The 18,832-nt window shown below is 40.8% G+C and overlaps 2 protein-coding genes across 4 annotated transcripts in view; both read left to right on the top strand.

The window, feature by feature from the left end:
* The window catches only part of RETREG1 (reticulophagy regulator 1), a 65,937-nt gene extending 56,192 nt beyond the window's left edge, over window positions 1-9,745 (top strand). The window contains exons 7-9 of one of the 2 annotated variants that reach the window (XM_039383053.1): window positions 1,231-1,295; window positions 2,425-2,551; window positions 5,525-9,745. In XM_039383053.1, the coding sequence (XP_039238987.1) occupies window positions 1,231-1,295; window positions 2,425-2,551; window positions 5,525-6,036 (704 nt within the window). In that variant the 3' untranslated portion in view covers window positions 6,037-9,745. The remainder of the gene's footprint in view (window positions 1-1,230; window positions 1,296-2,424; window positions 2,552-5,524) is intronic. The other variant, XM_039383054.1, reaches the window with a different exon arrangement.
* Window positions 9,746-10,244: 499 nt separating this feature from the next.
* On the top strand, window positions 10,245-18,471 carry ZNF622 (zinc finger protein 622). 2 transcript variants are annotated; one of them, XM_027738993.2, is made up of 7 exons: window positions 10,245-10,344; window positions 12,425-13,041; window positions 14,513-14,767; window positions 15,479-15,641; window positions 16,441-16,553; window positions 17,405-17,548; window positions 18,133-18,471. In XM_027738993.2, the coding sequence occupies exons 2-7, from the start codon at window positions 12,435-12,437 to the stop codon at window positions 18,258-18,260; spliced, it is 1,410 nt and encodes a 469-aa protein (XP_027594794.1). In that variant the 5' UTR covers window positions 10,245-10,344; window positions 12,425-12,434; the 3' UTR covers window positions 18,261-18,471. The 2 variants fall into 2 exon arrangements, with proteins under 2 accessions (XP_027594794.1, XP_039238992.1); XM_039383058.1 differs by lacking the exon at window positions 10,245-10,344 and adding an exon at window positions 10,673-10,857 and having other exon boundaries at window positions 18,133-18,342.
* The last annotated feature ends 361 nt before the right edge of the window (window positions 18,472-18,832 follow it).

The raw sequence follows: 18,832 nt of genomic DNA, 5'->3' as shown, positions 1-18,832 counted from the left end.
AACTCTCACTTGAAATTTTCTTAACATTGGAAACTTTAAGATTTTAAGCAATAAAGCTATTTCAAGAAAAATATGTATCTGAACAGTGTTATGTTTAGTTTGGTTTTTTGTGCACATTTGATAATTAAACCTTTGTAATGTAGTCCATTACTTGCAGGTAGCCTACCCTTTTTAGTTAGTTTACATCTGCTTCTAAAACATGCATTTCTTGTAACCATTAACCATGCAATGTGCTGTTCCTAGACCCAATGAGAACCACCGTCTGTCTTTTCCCCTTCTCTTATGTGTAATGCAGTAGTTGCCAGAAATAAGGAATAATGCATTGAAAATTTTCCTTCATGTATTATTTTACATTGTTCAGTTTTTTTAAGTGAAACTGGCAGAGGAAGAGTTTAGACTTGTTTCATGAATTCCATAAGCCAGCACTGGGAAAATGATTGAGGTTAGATGCGTTCTTTCCTGCATCTTGCCCTGCAGTTTAATTTAATCCAGTCAGGGTCCCCTACCTTGCTTTGGCACTTGGGTTCACCACATAGCTTCACAAGCCCTTGTGCTGGCACAAGAGAGGAAAAAGCAAGTTGCAAAAAGAAGCAACCAAGAATACTCTGACTGTGTGTTTCGTTTCATATCGGTTTAAAAGATTCCCAGACAGAGGAGGTGAGATTTGTGTCTCTGCTCATCTGCAAAGACCAACATTCTCCCAGACTTCAGAGGGTTCTTTGCATATGACTGTGAATGCAGGGTAGCTGGGCGCAAAGAAGAAGGGTTTAGTGGATGAAGATTGCATGCAATTATCCAGAAAATTGCATGTTCTCATGTAGAAGTAATGTGGAGGGATAACTACACAGCCTGTTCTAGCAATACGTTAACCTGTCCATTGTACCAGCAATGGAGTTTAAAAGATAGACATTTATTGCCAGGACAGGTAACATTATGGTGAGCAACAGACACTCCTGAAGGAAGTACACTGCAGGTAAAGAAATTTGTTGGAATGCGTTTCAGAGCAACGTTATCTCTCCTGCTTTGGCTGCTGCACAATGTCTTTTGATAAGCATCCAGTCTCTGACTCAGCCTTGTTTCCCTCACCTGAGTAGCATATTACGTTAAGGATGCACTGCGTCAGCAGGTGGAAGGTTATTGTGCTGCACAAGCTGTGTGACAGAGAACACACACTGAACCTGGAAATCCATTGTCATGAGTAGGATAAAAAATATATTTTTTTTCTTTCAGAAACAGCAAAAACAAAACCCACAGAAGATGACAGTGAATTAGACATATCAGCTCTGTGTCCTAAGGTGACTTTTTTTCAGTCATCCCTGTCTTGCTTTTAAGATCAATATAGATAATGGGAGACTATCTAGGTTACTGTCTCGGTTCTTCTGTGGAAGACTTTAACCTGCCCAGAAGGCTGTGTTCCTGAACTAAGCAGTATGTTTTAGAAGTGATTCATAGTCTCCACCTTTAGGCTTATGCTAACTGACTTACTGCATTTATGACTTCTGGCCTTCAAGGTAATGGTTTAATGTGTTTATTTTGTATTGGCTGTGGAGTGATTAAAATATTTTAATATTTAATAGCAAAGGTGGTTATTTTTATTTGAAACAGTGAAATTGCAGTTAATGTTTATCAAATTAAAATGTAAAAGGAAAACATTCATAGAAACCCTACATAATTTGTCAGATACTTTTGTAATCACTTGTTTGTTAATATTCAATGCTAGTGTAAATACGTATATTATCTATAAATATCATTCTAGATATGTATTGGAACACTCAAATATCTCATTTTTCTCTTAGTACTCCAAATAACTGTATGGCAAAGGTTTTTCTATTATAATCAGAACACTGATTCATATAAAAAATTCATCTTAATGGAAATTATTATGCGGTATTTGATGAGTAGTGTATAAAGCTTGACTTTGACAGTGATCACTCTGAAGGTGGCTTTGTATTCTGGAAACAAAAAATCCCATGGGATATGTTTGTAGCTGACATAATTGAATATTGTTGGATAAATTAGCAAAGGATAATATTTTTTTATTTAACTAATTTTTTATGGTTTTACAGATAATGGGCTGGTTTTTTTGATCCAAGTTTACTTGTTTCTTTACATTTATGCATATTTTGTACTTGCAGGCTCATTCTGCTTTTCTTACAGTAGGATATTACTGTCAGAATGAATAACTGGAATTTTTTACGCTTCTTTAGTATAATACAGCTTTCAGTGATTACAAAGAGGGATGCTTCACTTCTAGGCACTGTATACTATTATTTTCATTTTTCTACAAATAAAGCTTAAATAGGAGGTGATTCATATTGCTATGACATACAAGAGGGATTTTTTTCATTATCTTAAGCGTTGGCTTCCTATAGTGTGAACTTTTTGCACGTAAGAATACCGTGTATGGAACTTTTTTCCACGTAGGTTAGTCCTGCAGTCGTTGCCAAAGAGATGTCAGTGTCCGACACAGATGTATCGGAAGTATCTTGGACCGATAATGGGACCTTTAACTTATCCGAGGGGTATTCTCCACAGACAGACACATCTGATGGTATGTAATAGCTTCATCTGTCTTACCAATGAATTTCAGTCATGCAAGTTACCTGAAAATTATATTAGAGAATTTGAGGACAGAGGTTTTTTGAGTTGTTACTTTCCACCCTGAAATGAATTTAAGATTAATGTTAGTGTTTTTGTATAGTTTTGGATACATTTTTTTTAAGAACTGTCCTCATCTTAAAAATAATAAGGTACATCAGCAAGTGTCTAAATAAACCAGTAGTGCTGGGTAAGACCAACACACTCAATAGCTGCCAGATTTACCACTCTCTTCCACCAAACCTTTTAAGCAAGTAAACCTTTTAAGTTAGTGCCAATGCTTTTGTGGCTAAGCTAAACAAATAAAAGCTAAGGAAGAAAAAATGAATACTTTGACTTGTTAAACAGCCAATTAAGGAAAGTATGATTAGATCTTATTACTAGAATGCAAATGAAGAGAGCCAGCAATGAGCCTCAATTAGATTTAAAGACTAAGACTAGGAAAAGATTCTCAAGCACTTGTCTTGATCTTGACCAGATCAAAGTTTTTACTTTTTACAGTCCAAGCTACTAGTTAGCACTTTGCCTGAATAAAGATTATAGACGACAGTAGTTTGGTTGTTACATACACATCTCTTATCTTAATTATCTTAATACCACTCTTATCTGTGGATCTGGTCCTCTGCCTACCTTGCATTTCTCCTAGAAAAAGGTCACTGTAAATGACAAGAAGAGTGATACTACGTAGTGGCATTATACATGCCAAATTAGTAATTTAAATTATTTTCTTAATATATCAAGTTGTAAATAGACAGCATTGTACGATCACAGAATCATAAGTTGTAAAGAGCAATTGTTGTTTATCTTATTTAAACTCCTATTCAAAACAGGTTCAAAGCTTCTATTCTGAGCATTATGAAGTTTCTCAGGGCTGTGACCATTTGAAATTTGAATATCTTCAGTGGTAGAGATTCAGCACCTCCCTGGACTGCCTTTTTCAATATTTGCTCACCCTCACAATGAAAAATTTTTTATAGTGAGTCAAAATTTCCCATGTTCCAGATTGTATCAATTTATTCTTATCCTTTCACTGTGTACTTTCTAGAAGATTCAAGCCCATCTTCTCTATACCTTCCCATTCAGTAGTTAAACTATCTGATTTCTCCTCTGCCACCTACTCTTAGGGCCAAACAAGGCCCATTCTTTCAGCATCTACTCATACATTCTGTTCTCCAACCCCCTAAATAATCATGATGGCCCTTCAGGGGACTCAGTCCTGTCTATCACTGTCTATCTTGGACAGGAGAGGTCAAAACTGGACAAAGTACATCAATGTGTACTCTCAGTTGCTGAATAGAGGGGGAAAATCCCTTCCATTGACTTTCTGCCTTCATTTTTGCTACTATAGCTCAGTATGTAGTTGGCCTTCCTTGCTGCAAGGACATACTTGCTGTCCACAGGTCTTTTTCTAGAAAGCTGCTTTCTGTCTCGTTGCCCCCAGCCTGTACTGCTGCACAGGTTATTCCATCCCAGATGCAGGACTTCACATTTGCTTTTGCTGAATGTCATGATCTTCCTTTTCAGCCTGTTCCTCCTGTTGAGGTCCCTCTGAAGGCACCCTGACCTCCAGAATATCAAATACACCTGCTCCACAGCAGTTGCTTTCTGGCTGTGAACTTGCGGAGAGTACGCTCCGTCCTGTCATCCAAGTCATTAATAAAAACATTGAACAGTGTTTGTTTCAGGACCTTTGACAGACACTGATAACCAGCCTCCAGTTGCACCTTACAGTGCTGATCACAGCCTTTGACCCTGTCAGTCTGGACAGTTTTCCACCCACCTTACACTTCCCTTACCCATTCGCTCACCAGTTTGGCTTTAAGGATCATGTGGGAAACTGTGTTCAAGGCCTTGCTAAGTGAAAAATAAACAGCATCCACTCTTCTCCTGTATGGAATATTTCAGCAAATGGGACATACACAAAAGTACAAGACCAAATGGGTTGCATCTGAGGACTGGCTCATCTCCTTCCAAAGCTCTGTGCATTTGAGCCACCACTCCGCCTACAGCACAACCCTTCCTACTCACCTTCCCAACCTGTCTTTCCCAAAGAAAATGGAGAAAATAGCATATGAGACACTTTTAGGATTTATTTCCTTAGCCCTTGTAAATGGTCCTACAACAACTTCCTATTGCTTGTTTTCATAGAAAGTAAGTTCTAATTGATTATTTTTTACCTTCTTATACAAATACTAGATCAAAGTATTCCCTTGTACTCATTTAGGCCTCTTCCACAGGCCATGTACTCCACAGTATGTTTTACACATTTCTAATAATAAATATTTGTCATTAATGCAGCCAATAAAATTTAATGTTTTATTTGTTTACATTCTGCTTTTTATTCTCTTGAAAACCTGAAACAATCCTGATCATCTATAGAGTTTCCATTTTCTGTTTCCTATTTAATACAAGTATTGGCCAAGAAAGGAAAAAGTTAGAAATTGTCTTTACATTGGTTTTATATTATATCTTCATTTAAACACATAAACATTGTTTTTTATTATTCTGGTGAATATTAAAAGCTTGTAACACATCCATACATAAATTACATATTTGTAATTTATTGTGAAGAAAAATAGTTCGGGGTCTGTTGTTGCATTATAAATTTTAGGACTTGATGTGGTTGGTATATTTAGAAATAGCTAAAGATTTCCATGGGTTGTTTCACAGCTAGATACCACTTTAAAAAGGTATTTTGTTCAAAGAGTTAGGTCGATATCAGGTGATTTGTGGTACTGTTTTTTCAACCTCAAAACCATTTTATTGTAGATGTCACACAAAGCTCCTTTGCTTGTGAAAACTACTAGAGTATAGATTAGTAAATGTATTCAAAGGAACACTTACTGCATTTTTACATGTGGCTGTTTTTTTGGGAAACCTTTCGTGAGTGCTAACACTGTATTTCCTTCTGTTAACCCTGTAATAGATTTTGACCGACCTAGTGATCATGAAGAAGCTTTCGCTAGAGATCTTTTAGAATTCCCTTCTTTAGAAAATGGTGCCGGAACAAATGATGATGATGACTCAAGCATTGGAATGCCCATCCATCCAAAACGAAGAAAAGAGCAAACAGATTTCAAGGTGGATCACGCTTCCAGACAGAGTAAAGAGAGACCACCCACTGCAGGGTTGTCCTTGCCTTTGACCAGTGACCAAACCTTTAATTTAATGAGTGGAATTGCTGGTGATGTCATCACAGCCGCGGTGTCTGCTGCCATCAAAGAGCAGTTGCAGTCCACACTGCAAGCTCCCTCACATGCAGCACCCAGTTTGAGTGAGGAGACAGACACAGAGGAAGCTGATGATTTTGAACTGCTTGACCAGTCTGAGCTAGAGCAGATTGAGAAAGAATTGGGACTTTCACAAGGCCAAGAAGCTGAATCCCAGGAAAAGAAAAAGTCTTCAGGCTTTCTTTCAAATCTGCTTGGAAGTCATTAACCTGGTAACATAGAAGAAATTAAACATAAAACACAAAAAAAAATCATCAAATGCAAAAAAAAAAAAAAAGAGGAAAATTCTGAGCTGCAAGCTTTAACTATCCCTTTAGATGTGTTGTTATAATTTCCCTTATGCAGAGTGAATTAATTGGATAAATATCAGATGATACTGATAGTTTAATGTTTCTGGTAGTTATACCTCAATGTAATAGCATGGAAATGAATTATCTGTCCACTGTTTGGTTACAGATGAGTGTTGGAGGTCAGTTGTTCAAAAGAGTTGGGGAGAGATTTCTTCTATCTTTTTGACAACCATTTATTTTGGGGTCCTGAGCCAAATTTTCAACATCAGCAATTTATTTACTTGTTTGCCAATCCTGTAATACAACTAATGACTCACATAGCAAGGGCAAGTTATCAGAGGACTGCAATGAGATCATACCAAAAAGTATGGATCCCTGCAGTTAGGATTATGTGTAGTGCATCTACTGTATATGAAACACATTAACCAGCACAACTCTAGTTTAAATATGTATGCAACACTATAAAAGAAAACTTGATTTCATACTTAAAACCTTTGAATTATTTTGGATGTGGTGATGCATTTCCAAGTTTTTTGCTGTTATAGGCTTGTAGAGTTGTAAAGTGGCATGTTATTTGACTGACCACCTGCTGTGTTCCTTGATGGAGTCTGGTCCATGGCAGTATTGCCCATGTGAAGTCAGCCAATGAATTTTTTTATTTAAAAGTTAATATTGTGTAAACTGAACAACCTTTATGGGAGCAGGTGAGGATAGTTATTGTTCGGAGTAAAAGTTAAAGGTTAAAAAAAGCATAAAGGCTTTTTTAGATGCCACTTCCTTAATTCAAGATTCTGTAGGTTTTGATTTGGGTTTTTTTCACAGGATAGCTGCTGCCACTTGCAACAAAAGTTGTGTTGCAAGCTGAATATTTTAAGGTACTTAAAAGTATTTGGTAAGGTCATTTGCTAGAGAAGACACTCAGAATCTTCTTCTTGGCATGTAATTTAAAACAAAAAAGAATTTGTTTAAGTCGTTTGCTGGTTTAAAGTCCACTCATGCTGAGTAAGTGGCATGGGATCTTAAGCAGATAACTTATTTTTTTAGGGCTTTTTTGTTCACCTGTAACAAAACTGAGTTGCAATACCTAGCAATAGTAATCCAAGAAATAGGAAGAAGTAAAGCTAGTTTTTTTAATGTGATGTAAACCATTAGCGAAGTTGAGGGACCATGTCAGCTGCTACTACTACTTAAGTAAATTTCCATTTGCTGGCATTTGAAGAGGTGAATACTGTCATCTAGGACCCTCAAAAAGTACAGCAACAAACGATAAAAAATCTTCCACTAACATATGTGTGTAGGTAAACCTGTGGTTAAAGTTAACTTCATTTTGTATTTTTTTTTCCTTTTGAGATGAAAAAATAGGCAGAAGGCCAAAAAGAGTATAGTGAAAAGAAAGATGCTGAGAATTTTTGACACTAGCTTTATTGTTGCTTGTGCTTTTCTGTCAGTAATGCATATTGAACGTGTCTGCTGTCCTTTACCAGTAAAAAGGTAAGCCTGTGCCTTCATTAACAAATACGTTATGAAATAAGTGGATGCTGGATATAGATCCTACAAGACGCAGTTTTCAAAACTACAGTATCTTAACATCTGGGTTAACATTGCATTATCTTAACATCTGAGTTTATGGAAATCATTAACAACCATGGTCCACATGAGTTCCACAGCATTGGTTGCTAAGTTTCCTTTTTAGCTTTCCCCAGCCTGTCCTCATTTGAAAAAAATCAAAACAAACAAACAAACAAAACAAAAAAAACCCAGCCAAAATTAAAAGAAGCTTTTGCTGGAGAATTTAGTGAATTTAAAGACCATTTAAATTTCTTGGATGACTCAAAAGCATCATTTCGTTGCTGCACGTTTAGGACAATCTATATAGTTAGAGGAGTACAAGTCCAAGTTGCTGATGGAACTTTGTAGGACACCTGAACAACTGTGTGCTTCTTTATCCAGGAGTACTGGTGCCAGGAGGGGAAACAGGCTGTGGGACAGAGAGGCATGAGGGAAGGAGCAGTCTTTCACGGGCTTTTCTGGAGCGGATTGACGGGACAGACTAACTGGCTGTCAGTGGTGGCTTTATAACAGTGTGCACTTTATTGTTGTTTTATGAAGAATACTTGTGGTTATAAAAGTACGTAACACAGGGGCACTCTTCTAGAATAATAGATTAGATCAGGAGGAAAAGCAGTTGGAGGATATTCTCGGACTTTTTGTAAATTACCCATTTTCTGGTTTCAAGACAAGTAAATAGATTGATTTTTCTCCAATACAAGTCTCACTTTTTCCCAGAAAGAAAAAAGAAAGCAAAACTTGAAAAGAAAATCATTCAATTTAGGGACATAGTTGCTTATTTGAGTGTCTTTAGAATTGTATTTTTCTACTTTCGTGGTAGTTGATTACATTCAAGCCCCTAAACGTTGTGTAATGGGAAGGAGGTAATTCTGTAACGTCTAATATTCTTCCTCAGGTAGTGAAAAGATGCCTCATTTTCTGCAGGAAATGATCTCTTCCCTCCCAGAAAAATGCATGTAAGAAACACTTTGCTCAGATACGATACATTCCACTGCCAGCAGTTTGACAGCAAAACACGAAGAAAACGTTTCTCTCCTTTATGGATACCTTCTACACTGCCTTCAGTTGGAAATCCCTTGAGAAACCTTCATTTTGCTGTATTCTAGCAGCAACCACAAAATAGCAGTTCCTTAAAAAATTCCTCTCACAATGGTCCACAGCATCTTTCCTACCTAGCACTGTCATCACCTTCTCATCTTCCAAACTGAATACATGGGCAGAAAGACAGGCAAGTGAGTATGAGGTAGTAAATAACTTTGAAATACTCAGTTTTTCCAGGGAAAGCCTGCTTGCATGCGATTTCCAGTCAAAAGGCCTACAGGCAGTGTGGAGGGCATAGTGTGAGCAAGTGCCCTGCGGTAACACAGCATGTGATGTTGTCATGGGATTGGTACTGCTTGTGTTACGTGGTCTACTCTTACCTGGCAGTGAAGTGCTCACACTCCCTTGCCTTGCAGTGGCTTCTTCATGCATCCTGACTGGGAGAAAATGACGTGTGTCAGGGCAGCATCTCTGGGATATGGTGCAGTCCTTCATACTCGGAAAATTTCCCCTTGTGTCAGTACATGTGAGAGACAGGCAGAGGGATCGCCATCTGATCAATGGCCATGGGTGTGTCAAATCCAGTGCAAAAGCACCTGTTTTCAGCACATGGGGTTTCCATGGGTAGGCACCACACACCCACTGACCATTCTTCCATTTGTTCAGGAAAAAAAATACTATTCTATGCAAAGGAGAGTAAATTATTGCAACCCAGAGTGATAGGATCTGAAGAGATACTCGTTTTACTTGTTCTGTGTTCGTTCTGGGCTTTTTCCAGGCTGTCCCAGCCTTCTGAACAAAGGCCCTGTGGTCTTCACATGCATTCTCAGCACACAAGCAGCGTCACAGTCTGTGAGTAACCCCCACCCGGGCAACCAGAAACTGGAGAATTACAAAATGTCTTTATTTAAGTATTCTGCAGCACTTTACCTGCCCAATCACTGTTTTGTAAACATGGAACTGTTATATTGATCGTTTGTAAAAGCATTTAATAAATATGTGTTAGTTTTTATCTTTCATCATCTTATCGTGTGTTTATTCCCAAAAATGGAAAAGGACTCTGTAACAACAAGCAGGGTGACCTTAACACCCTCTACAACTACGTGAAAGGAGGTTGTAGCGAAGTGGGGAGTCGTCCTCTTCTCCCCGGGAACTAGTGATGGGACAAGAGGACATAGTCTTAAGCTGCACCGGGGAGGGGTTAGGTTGGACATGAGGAAGAATATTTTCACTGAAAGAGTGATCAGACATTGGAATGGGCTGCCCAGGGAGGTGGTGGAGTCACCGCCCCTGGAGGTGTTTAAGGAGAGACTGGACGTGTCACTCAGTGCCATGGTCTAGTTGACAAGGTGGTGTTCGGTCACAGGTTCGACTCCATGGTTTCAGAGGTCTTTTCCAACCTAATCGATTCTGTGAAAGTAAAACCCCTTCAGCGGAGGTCCCGCCGCTCCCGTATGCGTTCCCTGGCACTGCCCGGTCTCGCGGCCTCCCGCCGCCCGGGGGCAGAAGCGGGGCCCGGCCCGGCCCGGCCCCTCCCGCCGGACGCTGCGCGGCCGCTTCCTGCTCGTCCGTCCCGCGGCGGCGGCACCCGGGACCCTCTGCTCCGCCGGCCGCAGGTGCGTGTGCGGGGCCGGCCGGGAGCACGGGTGGGATGCGGAGGGGCGGGATGGGGCGGGCCGGGGCGGCCCGATGGGGACGGCGGGGAGGCGGCGCGGCCGGGCCGGCTGCGCTCCCTTGGGGCAGAGGCTCCCTGCGAGCCCGGCCTGGCCTGGAGACTCCCGGCTGCCGCCTGCGCCACGTCTTATCTCTCATTTTATTTATTTTTAAAATTTATTTATTTTTAAGTTTTGCCCGCACTTCCGGTGTCCATATAATGAACACACACACCCTGCCGGTGAGGCCTTTCTACCTTGTGTCAGCCTTAGGGACACGGGCTCAGTTTAAATGCGGCTGAAAGCAGCACCCGGGATAAAGACCATAGGGGAGAACCCAGTTTGTCTGGCAGGGCTTGGCTGTGCCCTCCTGGGCTGCAGGGTTGTGAGTGCCGCGGATTTCCTTTTCCCGAGCCCCACACAAGGCAGGACTCGGGGCCTGGGCCTGGTGGCCTGAAGCGGGAGGTGAAAATGTAGGTGAGTCATGGGAAGTGGTGGTGCAACTACACAGGGTACTGCAGGGCCTTCTTCTGCTTTATGCAGCTTGAATTGTAGGCACTTCTCTGCTTAGTAGCCAGAGGTGAAGATTTATGGCTGTAAATTCTGTCAGTTTCATTCCTTCTCTTCCACTTTTTGTTTTTTTCGGGGTGTTTTTAAATACCCCCATGGTAATCTAGTGTGTGGCTACTGTCTGTGTCTCATGGACTGGATCAGATTGTTCTGTCCCTGAGGTTTCTGCAAGGAGTTTGTGATTAACAGTCAACGTGGCTCTGCATCAGTGGTTTGTAGCTGTAAGATTGATGCTTCGGCTGGGAAAAGGGCAGGGAGCTCTGCAGGTGGGAGGGAAATGCTTCAGGGAACCATTGGAGTCCCTCAGTGGGCAGATGATACATTTTTCTCTGAAACACAAAAAGCATGTGTTACACTGAATGGATGCTTATAGTATTTCAAATAAAACAGTATGGCCTTTATTTTCTGCCTATCATTGTAGCATTAGAGATAACACAAGCAGTAAGTAAGGAGTCCAGTTGTTACAGGGTATGAGCATTTCATAATGTGTCTTTTGACTTTCTACGTATTTTTGACTTTTGCGACTGCTTCTCCCTGTTGGTAGCTTCTGGGAGGGGCTGCTCTTCCTCTGCTTGCTTTCAGAACCTCTCATCCTGATGTATTATTTCTTTTTTTTTTTCCCGATTAAGCCATGGTTTCTCTAAATCAGTTAAAAGATGAGGGTGGTTTCTGTGATCTCCAGTTAGAACATGCCTTTTTGCTCTTTGCTTTTGGAGCATTCAAGAGATTCCATCAGCTTTAAGAAAAAGTTGAGTTTCATTAAGCACTGAGAAGAAAGGAAATGTGTGGCTTTGGAAAGGACTGAAAGCATCAGTGACAGGTCACTGTTCTCCAGTTGTCCTGTCACAGCCCCAGTAACATACCTCAGCTGGATGGTTGGAAGTGGAGGAAGATCAGGGTTATCAGTGGCTTCAAGAGCTAGATCTAGGCATGACTGGCTGCATCTCCAGGTGAACAGCTCTGCAGGGTAAAGTGTTGTCAACACTACATGCACTGCTCCAGAAGAACTAGGAAGGCCTGATTTTTAAATGCAGTAACTTTTCTTTTTTCCCCATTTGGTAAGGCTGTAAAAAATGGAAAATAGGCCTGAAAGCGGTTTTCCCTTTTTACCCTTGTTTTGGAGCAATCACTAGTCTCCTCAAAATCTTAGAGTTGGCAGAACACAAGCTTGTTAAGAACCTTTAATCTCTGATTTTCAGTGAAGAGTGCAGAGCTTTTGAAACACTGTTGCTGTGACTGGGAGCCCTCTTCTGTGTCTCAGTCCCGACAGGCACAGTGAGTCTTTCTGCATCCAGAGCTTGGATACTCAGATGCTGCTGTGGTATGGGTAACCTCTAGTAACTGCATCAAAGTTTTTTTTTTATAAGTTTCTTCTTTTACTCCTGCTCGCGCATAACACACCCAGGGTGTCGTGTTGGGGTTTTTTTTGTGGCTGTTACTTAATCTTTTTTAGCCTGATTTTATTTTTTTCCAGCTTTCTAGTAATGGCAACCTACACTTGTATCACTTGCCGTGTGGCTTTCAAGGATGGTGACATTCAGCGTGCCCATTACAAAACTGACTGGCACAGGTACAACCTGAAGCGTAAAGTTGCTGACATGCCTCCTGTCACTGCTGAGAATTTCCAAGAGAGAGTCCTAGCGCAGAGAGCAGTTGCAGAGGAGCAAAACAAAATCACTGCCACTTACTGCACAGTTTGCAGCAAGAGATTCTCCACCTTCAATGCCTATGAGAATCACTTGAAGTCCAAGAAGCACCTGGAGTTGGAGAAGAAAGCTGTTCAAGCTGTTAGCAAGAAGGTAAAAATACTAAATGAGAAGAACCTGGAAAAGGGGCTGGCCCCAGAGAGTGTGAACAAAGATGAAATGAATACGGCTATTCAGCAAGCCATCAGAGCTCAGCCATCTTCCTCTCCAAAGAAAACACATTTATTTCCTAGTAATGCAAGTAGCTCTCCAGTGTCTAAGGAAAGTGCCAGCTTATCACAGAGCAGAGAGCGACCAGAAATACCTCCTCGACTGCAGTGGTTTGAACAGCAAGCAAAGAAGCTGGCCAAGCAACAAGCAGAGGAGGAAGAGGATAATGAAGAAGGTAAGGCAGTAAACATACGGACAAGGGATAACTTGGGGTGAGCCATGGTTTGTGCAGAAGCCTTCTGTAGAAGTGCAGTATTTTCCATCAGAAAAGGTCTTGCCTGTTCCAGTGACTAAAGGTTTCTGTTGAAGGTCAGCCTGGAAAGCAGACAGCTGAAAAGATGAGAGCTTCAGAGTTTCCAGAAAAGGGTTATTTTTTAACCTGGATGCTTTCAGTGCTGTAGTTGACAGTGCAGCTCCAAACACATCTATTGGAGCAGTTGAATGGGGTGATTCAACTGTAGCGAGAGGACAGATATGAATGAGGTGGAACCTCATGCCAGCTTTGTTACTGAAACCCCTGTGTCATGTTACTACATCTGTTAGAGCAGTTTTGCGCTGCTGAAATTTCAGTTGCAGTTCAGAAAATCTGTTCTACAGGAGAAGAAACATTTACCTCTGAACATGCACCTTAACACCTAAAAAAGGAGTCAACTTGCACCTGTCTTGGATTAATGTGTGGATTAATGTCTCTGCACTTCTCATAGCTGCAGCCATTACCTGTAGCATAGGCCATTGTTGTGTTTTCTTTTGGGAAGGGGGAAGGTAATTTTGCATCTTTGGGGTTATGTCATAAATTGTAATGCTAAAATCTCAGTAGATTTCTGAATGTTAATTTTCCTTTTAAGTGTTTGTCCAGAGATGTTTCTTACAAGTTCTGTCAATTCAGTGTCAGGGTTTTAAAATTATTGAACTACATCTTATAGCAAAGATCTCCATTTAGCAGCATACAACGCTGGGAAGCACCCTGTTACCTGTTCTCAAACACTCTGTTGGCATGGCATTTTTTAGGGAACCAGTAGGGAAAAAGTACTGTGAAATGCTCACTGCCGCAGAGCCAAATTCCTTAAAAAATATTTCTGTACTCCTCTAGCAGTATGATCTGATGGCTTATCTGTTAATGAGCTTGGCAGTAATCCTGCAAATGTGTAGAATTCTTATTATAGCCTGGTATATACTAACATGTAACATCTGTGACAGCTGGGATTGTTCTCTGTTGTTAAAGATGTGTGTGTGAACAGGAGTGTGTTTTCCCTCACTGCTGAGTCACTGCTGAATATGAGTATTTTCCTGATGGTGTCAGAGTTGTCTTATTTTTAATGCATCGTTCTTGTGGTTTTGTGCTGTTGTGAATTAACTGCAAGGCATGGAAACAACAATAAAGTGTTAATAGCTAAGAAAGCGGAGGGGAAAAAGTATCAGATCTGCCAATTTTTTTATGAGGAACCTTGTGCTTTGCTGTGCATCTTAAAATGTGTTTTTACTGGCAATGGTATATTCTTGCACCTGGAAGTGACTGTGTGGCACTTAGCTGTAAGAACTGAAAATGCAGTATTTTCTATGATGGCTTTTTCTGACTTAACTGGTACTTGTTTCGCTTGGGAGAAGTAATCATATAATTTTATTTTTTTTAAAACTTCCTTTAAAAGACTGGGAAGATATGGATTCTCATGAAGACTCTGGCTCTGAAGAAGAGATGGAAAGTGTGGGAGAAGAAGAGGAGGAACAGGCAGAAGCTGAAAGCATGCCTGCTGTTGGGGCTATACCAGTCACAGACTGCTTGTTCTGTCCCCATCATTCAAGATCTCTCACAAAAAATGTGGCCCATATGACAAAAATTCACAGCTTCTTTATTCCAGACATAGAGTATCTTGTGGACCTCAGAGGACTAATCAAGTACCTGGGTATGCCTGTAAATTTTCTGTGATTTTTGGTCAGGATAATTATACACTGATATTGCTTATTGTCATTTGGATATGACACCAAATGTTTTGTGATTTTTTGGGGGTGTTTTTTTGTATAAAATCTGAGTGCTGTCAAGTTCAGTATTTTGATGATGAGCAGGACCACAGGCTTTCCAGGAGGAGTGAGAGAAAACCCCAGAGAAAATGTGATTGTGTACTTTGTAGGTCTCACATAGTTTTCTAATGTTGAGAAAGTTATTCAGATAACATGAAATTTGGGACAAAATTCTCTTGCTGAAGTGTGCATATGAACTGTATCATCCTACTAATGAGCTGCAAGTATTTGCCTCATTGGTTTACTATACTTGTGAGAGAGCTAAAAGGTAGGAAAAAATTTATCTTCCTTGAAGCCTACAAGTAATGATGAGAATAAAATAATTTTGGAGTATCAGATAGAAAAATGTACTGGAAGTACAAAATGTGTTATTGATTATACTTAATGATCCATACCTTGTCACAAGAAATCTTTAAATGCACAGACTTGTCCCTGATGGGGCCATATGGTCAAGGCATAGGAACAGCAGGGGTTTTCTGGAAATGAAAAGCCTCAATCTCTCTGCCTGCGAGCTAGGAGGGCTTCAGTACAGAAATGTTAATTACTGACTGGGGAGGTTCTGTTCAGACCAATAGAAGTACCATTGTTTTCTGCAGGAGAGAAAGTTGGCGTTGGGAAAATCTGCATCTGGTGCAATGAAAAAGGGAAATCCTTCTACTCTACAGAAGCAGTACAGGCTCACATGAATGATAAAAGCCACTGCAAACTGTTCACAGATGGAGATGCTGCCCTGGAATTTGCAGACTTCTATGATTTTAGGTGAGGACACTTTTCTTTGAGCACAGATGGGGACAGACAAAAGGGAGGTTAAATATTACAACAGAAACTATTCATTCTTAAAATTTAGTCCTGTGTCTGATACTTATTTTGCATTGTTGGTTCACCACTTTTCTAGGTAAACATAACAACATGATTGGTTCTCCTCTTCTGTGATCACTATTACCAGTCCTCCATGAAAATATATTTTGAATTCTGTTTTGTATTTTCGTTATTGAATATAGATTTCAGTGCACCAGAAAAGACCATAAAAGGGCATAACTGTCTCTTCTACTACCTTTGAGGCAGATTGTGGACTTAAAATCTACTGAGGATTTCTAACATATTTTTTGTTATGTAGCTGGAGTTTAACAGGACTGCTGTGATTTAGAGGTCTCTTGTGGAACTTTCTGTAACTTATCCTAAGCTGTGTTCATTTTGGTCAGAAATACCTCATATTATGGTGACAGGTGCATTTAGTGGAGCTTCTGGGAGCGCTCTTTCAGTAGCTGTGCAGAGCCGGTGGGCTGCACTGTGATGATATTTCACCATAAGTCACTGATAAGTGTGCAGCAGCAGAACCATGTTGAGTTATGGAATAGGGTTGGAGGAAGGGTGTTCCTTGTCTCCAGCCTCTATTCAAGGCAATTTGCTACTGGGAAGAACTCCCACACCAAGGTAGGTAAAATGTGACAGTGTTTGTGGCTTGCTGTAGCTGTGCGTGGCAGTTCTTTTGTACAATGAGTCTGTATAGCTGTGGCTACTCTCCATGTATAAAACGTGCACTACTGCTCTTCCACAGGAGCACTTACCCTGATCACGAGAATGGGGAAGATGTGGACGTGCCTGGAAAGCGCCCAGCAGAGAGAGAGTTGGATTATGATGATGACACCATGGAGCTGATCCTTCCTTCAGGTAGGCCATAGGGTTTGTGTTATACCATACTTTCTCTGCACTTCTCATAGCTGCAGCCATTACCTGTAGCATGGGCCGTTGTTGTGTTTTCTTTTGGGAAGGGGGAAGGTAATTTTGCGTCTTTGGGGTTATGTCCTTACCTTCCATTATTGTCACTGCCAAATAGTTCAACTTCTTCAGCATTGATATATATGTGGACTGGGGCAGTGGATTCCTTTGCCCGTTTTACCTCTTCATTGACATGTGACTCTCATGGTGTACTCCAGGAGTTTCCATAACTTGTTTTAGTGCAGCTTGGAGAGGCTATAACTTAGGTTATCTAGTGTAGGGGATTTTTTGCAGAGAGCCAGCTACCAACTACTTCAGTAAACTAGTTCTGTAAATTAATTTATTTAAACAGCCTTTCTCTTGTTTAGCATTTGGCACTCTTGCTTGTTTTTTTTGTTTGGTGTTTTTGTATGAGGGGACCTCAGCCCTTTCATTCTGAAAAGTGCTGCCAAATATGCAGTTACACAAGATTTCCTGAATCTCAGCAAGTTACTTCCCTGGTTACTTGAAATGGCATTGCCTCGCTGCTCATTCCACTAATTAAAATTTTCTTTTCTGATAACTGTCTGTTTGTTACCTGAGCTAAGACCCTCTTGAACCACAGTACTTTTTGTGTTTTTCCTTAAAGCAGCTCTTACAGTAATTACATTAAGTTCCTAATTGTCCTAAAATTTTTAAAGTTCTGGACCCTTTAAAAGTGTTTCTCAGCATAGAGTTTTTCCATAGTTTTCACAATGTGTTTGAATACTCCATTTCAGAAGCTCCTTTATGATGCATAATAAGATGTCCTCTCCTCTGAACAGGTGCAAGAGTGGGTCATCGTTCTTTGATGAGATACTACAAGCAACGGTTTGGTCTGTCAAGAGCGGTGGCTGTTGCGAAAAACAAGAAGGCAGTGGGTCGGGTGCTGCAGCAGTACAGAGCTCTGGGCTGGACGGGCCAGGCGGGTGAGTGACAGCGTGAGGGCTTTGCAGAGAAGGAGGTTCTAGGATGTCGTCACTCTGCAAATGGATAGGCCAACTTTGTTTTACATGTGGGGTTTATGCAGTAGTTTGTCTTCCACTTGGTTCCTTTTCATTCCTGACATCCAAGCAGAGTAAATTGCAGGAAGTTGCTTGTGTCTAAAATCCAGCACGGCTTCTGTGCAGCTTTGCATTTAGATGACTTCCTGAGATTTCTTGTTTTCTGCCTGTCCAAACCACTACTCTTGCTATTTAATCATGTAATATAAATCATGCTTTGACAGAATACGTTTCCAGTTGGGGAACAGTGGTGTGTTCTATATCCACTTTTGAAATAAAAGAATCAGGCTTAGGATGCAAAACAACCTTTTCCCTTAGTCACATTGGTGGATATTCATAGAGGGAACTGGCCTTTCCCCAGGGAAGAGTGAAAAGAAGTGTGCCAGTGTGGAAAGGAAAACCTATAGCTAACTGCTGATGTATGTGGACAGATCAGCTGGTTTGCATGTAAGTAGTAAGTAAGCTTACAGACACTGATCCCTCTTTCTCTTCCTGCTCTCTCCCTGAAGGGGCCGTCTCCGCTCAGCTGCGTGATATGCAGTACCTGCAGAGAATGAAGGCAAAGTGGATGCTCAAGACAGGAATGAGTAACAATGCTACAAAGCAGATGCATTTCCGGATGCAAGTCAGATTCTGAATTCCCAAAAGAGCTGCATGGAACTGGTTATGGGAAGGGGGATTTAATGGTCTCTGGGTTGTGGATTCTGTTATTAAAATGGACGTGGTACCTGTCCAATGCTGATGTGTGTGCTGGTGTGCTTTCCTGTCTGAGAAGAAGAGAAGGGAACTTGTCTATTGCAGTGAAATGAGGGTTGGCCTAACTTAAAAATAAAATATCTTCTGTGGAATATGTGGCAAAGTAGTCATGGCTATGAATGACATGCATGCATAGTCTTGCTGCCCATCTTTGTGCAGCCCATTTCTGTGGGGCAGTTGACGTTGCCATTTATCTGAATATCTTCAGTTTCCAATTCTACAAACTGGTTGAGGCCGAGAGAAGATCCTAGAGCCTCACACGGAGTGTATTGAATGTTTTCAGTTGTGATGCCAGAGATATGTTAGCAGGGTGTTTTGGACTTCTAGCTGGCACTGTTGAGGTGAAAATTTCAGAGCAGAGGTTCATGGAAGGTTAAGTGATAATTGTTTGAAGAAATGCACTGATGGAAAATATAACTTCAGGATTAATATTGTCCTCAGAAGTTGACTGTA

This window comes from Pipra filicauda, unplaced genomic scaffold, assembly GCF_003945595.2.
Source record: "Pipra filicauda isolate LSUMZ 115617 unplaced genomic scaffold, ASM394559v2 scaffold297_size1274073_pilon, whole genome shotgun sequence".
NCBI classification, from domain to species: domain Eukaryota; kingdom Metazoa; phylum Chordata; class Aves; order Passeriformes; family Pipridae; genus Pipra; species Pipra filicauda.
Note: the sequence above shows the minus strand (reverse complement) of the source record. Positions and strands in the feature narration are given on the sequence as shown.

Bases quoted from the DNA above. Each gene is read 5' to 3' on its own strand.
- ZNF622 (XM_027738993.2), top strand. From the start codon at position 12,435: ATGGCAACCTACACTTGTATCACTTGCCGTGTGGCTTTCAAGGATGGT. The intron at 15,642-16,440 runs GTGAGGACACTT...GCTCTTCCACAG, and splicing joins GCAGACTTCTATGATTTTAG to GAGCACTTACCCTGATCACG. The intron at 17,549-18,132 runs GTGAGTGACAGC...CTCTCCCTGAAG, and splicing joins GGGCTGGACGGGCCAGGCGG to GGGCCGTCTCCGCTCAGCTG.